This window comes from Orycteropus afer, unplaced genomic scaffold (assembly GCF_000298275.1).
Source record: "Orycteropus afer afer isolate SDZICR_OR568_19922 unplaced genomic scaffold, OryAfe1.0 scaffold00967, whole genome shotgun sequence".
Taxonomy (NCBI): domain Eukaryota; kingdom Metazoa; phylum Chordata; class Mammalia; order Tubulidentata; family Orycteropodidae; genus Orycteropus; species Orycteropus afer.
This window is the reverse complement of record NW_006922554.1, coordinates 23,476-27,560: the sequence shown is the minus strand read 5'-3', so window position 1 is coordinate 27,560 and position 4,085 is coordinate 23,476. Positions and strand designations below refer to the sequence as shown.

Genomic DNA, 4,085 nt, shown 5'->3' with positions numbered 1-4,085 from the left:
GGCAGTCTGCTTCTGTAAAGATTCATAGCCTTGGAAATCCAATGATGGTCACTATGAGTTTGGTTTTATGTGTGTGTGTATGTGTGTGTATATATTTTTATGCACAATTGTCTTTGAGCCAATGTGTGTATGTAAGAGTACAGCTAAGTGCCATACGGTTTTCAATGGCTGATTTTTTGGAAGTCAGTGGTGCCTCTGGGTTCACTCCATCCTGCAACCTTTTGGTTAGCATCCAATAGTGTTAACCATTTACACTACCCAGGAACTCCATTACTGTATATGTATATGTGTGTGTATATACATATATTTTTTTTCCTCATTGTTAATTTCTGGTCCAGGTCAAATGATTGTCCCAGGGAATTCTAACAACAAATAGTATAGAAATAAAATAGACAATCAGGCATGACTTGGCTTATGAATGTTGTACTGTGGCTGAAATCTTCAAAAAATTGTTGGTTGGTTTACTTTTCCTAAGAGAAGCTTGATGATATTTGAAAATTTGAGGAACTCAATGAACGTTTTCTCTTACCGCACTGGAGCCCCTGAGGAAGGAGAGCAGATTTCGACAGACCGGCAGCAGAATCAGCATGCAGTTGAAATTCAGGCAGGCTGCAGGGGCCCGAGCCAATGCCAGTGCTGACTGGAGGAAGCAGCATATGCAGCAGGGTGACTCTGGGCACACAAAATGCAATCCCAGCCTCCCCAGGATTCCCAGCACGAGGTCCGAACATCAGAGACATCAAATTATCCAGAAAAGATAACATGAGTTTTCCTTTAGGTCCCACTGAGAGTATTTGTTTTGATATCAGGCTGACTCTTTTCCCCAATCCCAATATTTTATTATTAAAAATTTCAAGCATATAGAGAAGTTGTAAGAATTTTACAATGAATGCCCATTTATCCATCTCCCAGATTCCGCAATGTACATTTACTTCACCAATTTTCCAATCCTGGTGACATTAATCAGGGCATATCAGAACCTCAGTCCACCTTTCTCTCCATATTATTTATTATGTCTACTCAAAGACTTGTCCATGGGGACAGTTTCCCTTCACCACCATCTTTCCTAAGCAGCTGCTCACTATGTTTCCTTTATCATATATCTATCCACCTCTCTCTCCATCCATCAATTCATAATTTTTTTGGGGGGTATGTGGGGGTGGGGGATGCATTTCAAAGTAAGTTGCAGACATTCGTTCCCATTTCCCTAAATCCTTAAGTACTTCAGGATGTATACCATTAACTAGAGCTTGGTATTATAACTGAGTTTTTAAAGATTTTATTAAACATTTTCTTAGCACTTAGACTAACCTTAATAGTACTTAAGCTAGTGTGGTATAGTGCTTTGACCTTAGAGTTATCTTTGAAATACCTGAATAATTATTATCTTAGAAATGCCAAATTTTGGAAAGGGGAAACAAAAGGAAGTCATTCTTCTCAGAATCAACACGAATAAGTTAACAGCAATTATAATAATGTATTATAATTATATATCATAATTTCTTATATGTATGATCTACAATGCATATTATAACTAGTTGATTACCTCACAGCTTTAGTAAGATGTAACAAATTATATTCTCTGAGGATGGCAGCAATTGGGATTATTTTCCTTTGTGATGAAGAAGAGGCCTAGTAGTTCCAGGAAACTGAGAATGCTGAGTACCCAAGGAAACTCATGGAGCTTCCACTCTGCTGGCAAGTCAACAGACATGACCCTTCAGAAAGCTCCTCAGGGACTCCATTTGTAGGAGAGACTGATTTTCTGAAGATCATTTCATAGCATGCCACCAAAAGCAGGACTTTCCATATTAAATATAGTGGTAAGAATTGGATGATTTCGAAAATATGGAAAGTTCCACTTGTTTCACTTATGGCTTTCCATTTCAGAGTCAGTATCAGATTTTTCCTTTAATAAAAACAATGGAACCATGACTCAGGAAGAAAAGGATGCCACTGGGACCCTTGGCCCCATTTTGGTTTTGCTCCATACAGGAAGGGATTAAGAGGTTCTCGCTTCCTTCATGGAAATGAGGCTGATGGTGTTGACTATTTATTGGTCACAAAACATTCACTTAAAATTTGAAGGAAATATGGAAAAGAATGTTTCATGAGAAATGTGAGCCAGCCAGTCTTGCATGAGATGGAACGTGTACTTACCCCAAGAAGCTTTCGAGTATAGAAGAACCTCTTATCAGTATCGTAATAGTGGTAGTAATAGGCAAAGAGGAAGGCATTCATCCCCAGCCATACCAGCTGCATAAACAGAAAGAGTTGAGTGAAGTTTAAGTTTCAACAGGTAAATTGCATACAGGTAGGAGTTAGGCCATGGTCAGAATTTCTCTAAATCCAGCCTTGGACAAAGGTGATTACAAAGCTGGGTGTAAACAGCTTAGAGCCAGGGCTTGCCTATCACAATTTCACCACACTTCTTTACAATTAACCTTCCCACCATGGCTTGTTCTCCATTACTGTTTTGCTTCTTGACCAATATGCCAAGTTGTTTTGAGTCTATCTCCTCTCCTCTCTTTCTCCTCTTTCTTTCTTAACCTTACCAACCCAGGGCGATGCACCCACCTACTCTACGGAGATACACCTCTTGGAACAATCGGCCATGGGACACCAGAGGGGCAGCATTCACATGGAAGGAAAGCTGGACAGACAGGAGTGCATAACTAAGAAGGGCACAGGGAGGAGAGGTCACAGGGAAGGGAGAGGAGGAGAGTGGGTTAGGGTTGGGGACGGTAATCGGAGAGTGAAACCAAACATCCATGAACTGTTGAATGTCAAACAAATTCTGCTCTGTAAATTTGCACCCAAAGCACAATAATAAAATAAACAAATAAATAACAAAATACATAAAAGTGGAATATATTACTATTATTCTCACCCACACTAGTAGGAAAATGTGCTCTGCTCTCACAGACACCAGTCACTTCTTTCTACCATATAGCACCTCATTCCAGCTGATGGGAGTCTCACTAACTAAAATGCAAAGACTCATGCTATTTGATAAGTTTGGATTAACTTTTAGATGAGGAGCTATTGAGCATAAATGTAGGGGGTAAGAGGTATTGGATTTTAAAACAAAGAGAGCCTTCTAGGGAGTGATTGCTCTTTTCATTCCAAGCACTGACTACATCAAGTGTTGACATTTTGCATGTCTTTACCCTCACCTCCATGGTGACCTTTCCTTAGTGTAATTTGAAGCTATTAAAAACCCATAGCTGCTGAGACCAGAAATCTGTCCTTCTTTACAAAGAAGGTAGTAAATTGACTTCCCCATTTCCTGACCTTGTCATTCTTCTTACTCTTGCTTTCCAAGCTGTCTTCACTTTCAAGTCCAGGCATACCTAGTTTTATTATGCCCTGCTTTATTGTACCTCACATATTATATTTTTGACAAATTGAAGATTTGTGGCAAGCCTGCATCCAGCCAAGTCTATTGGTGCCTTTTTATCCAGAGCATGTGCTCACTTCAAATCCCTGTGTCACATTTTGGTCAATATTTCAAACTTTTTCATAATGCTGTTGCACACTTTATAGACTATAATACAGTGCAAACATAACTTTTATGTGTAGTAGGAAATCAAAAACTTCTTAAGACTCACTTTATTGTGTGATATTCCTTTATTACAGTTTTCTGGAACCAAATCCACAATACCTCCAAGGTACGCCTGTATATGAATGCACATTCTAGAAGGAAATCATTCATTTCCCAGGGAAAATTGCAGTTGGAACTAAAATTATAATTTGAACTTGTTTGCTACAGAAGTAATCTGCTCTTAAAATGGTGATTAAAATCTTAAACTCATAGTTCTAAGTCCTCAGAAGAAACGTATATTACATTAGAACGTTGGTTTGGCAGAAAATGTACTTTTTAAGATGACAAAATAGTTTTTGTTTCTATGTTTATGCATTTATATCTTTCTATCTCTAAAACTCAAAGACTAAATATTCTTCATGATAAATTCTTCCAATTGTTCCACTTATAAGTGTTCTTTTAAACATCTGTTTTTAGGTTTCCATTGTTGTTGTTGTTGTTGTTATGTGCTGTCGAGTCGGACCCCATTCATAGCGACCCC

At 38.5% G+C, this 4,085-nt stretch overlaps 1 protein-coding gene across 1 annotated transcript in view; it reads right to left on the bottom strand.

Annotated features, from left to right (window-relative positions):
* Positions 1-4,085, bottom strand: part of LOC103212455 (cytochrome b-245 heavy chain) — a 39,558-nt gene that overhangs the window by 34,467 nt on the left and 1,006 nt on the right. The window contains exons 2-3 of the mRNA XM_007958428.1: positions 2,161-2,256; positions 530-640 (exon numbers count right to left, since the gene is read on the bottom strand). Of these exons, the coding sequence (XP_007956619.1) occupies positions 530-640; positions 2,161-2,256 (207 nt within the window). The remainder of the gene's footprint in view (positions 1-529; positions 641-2,160; positions 2,257-4,085) is intronic.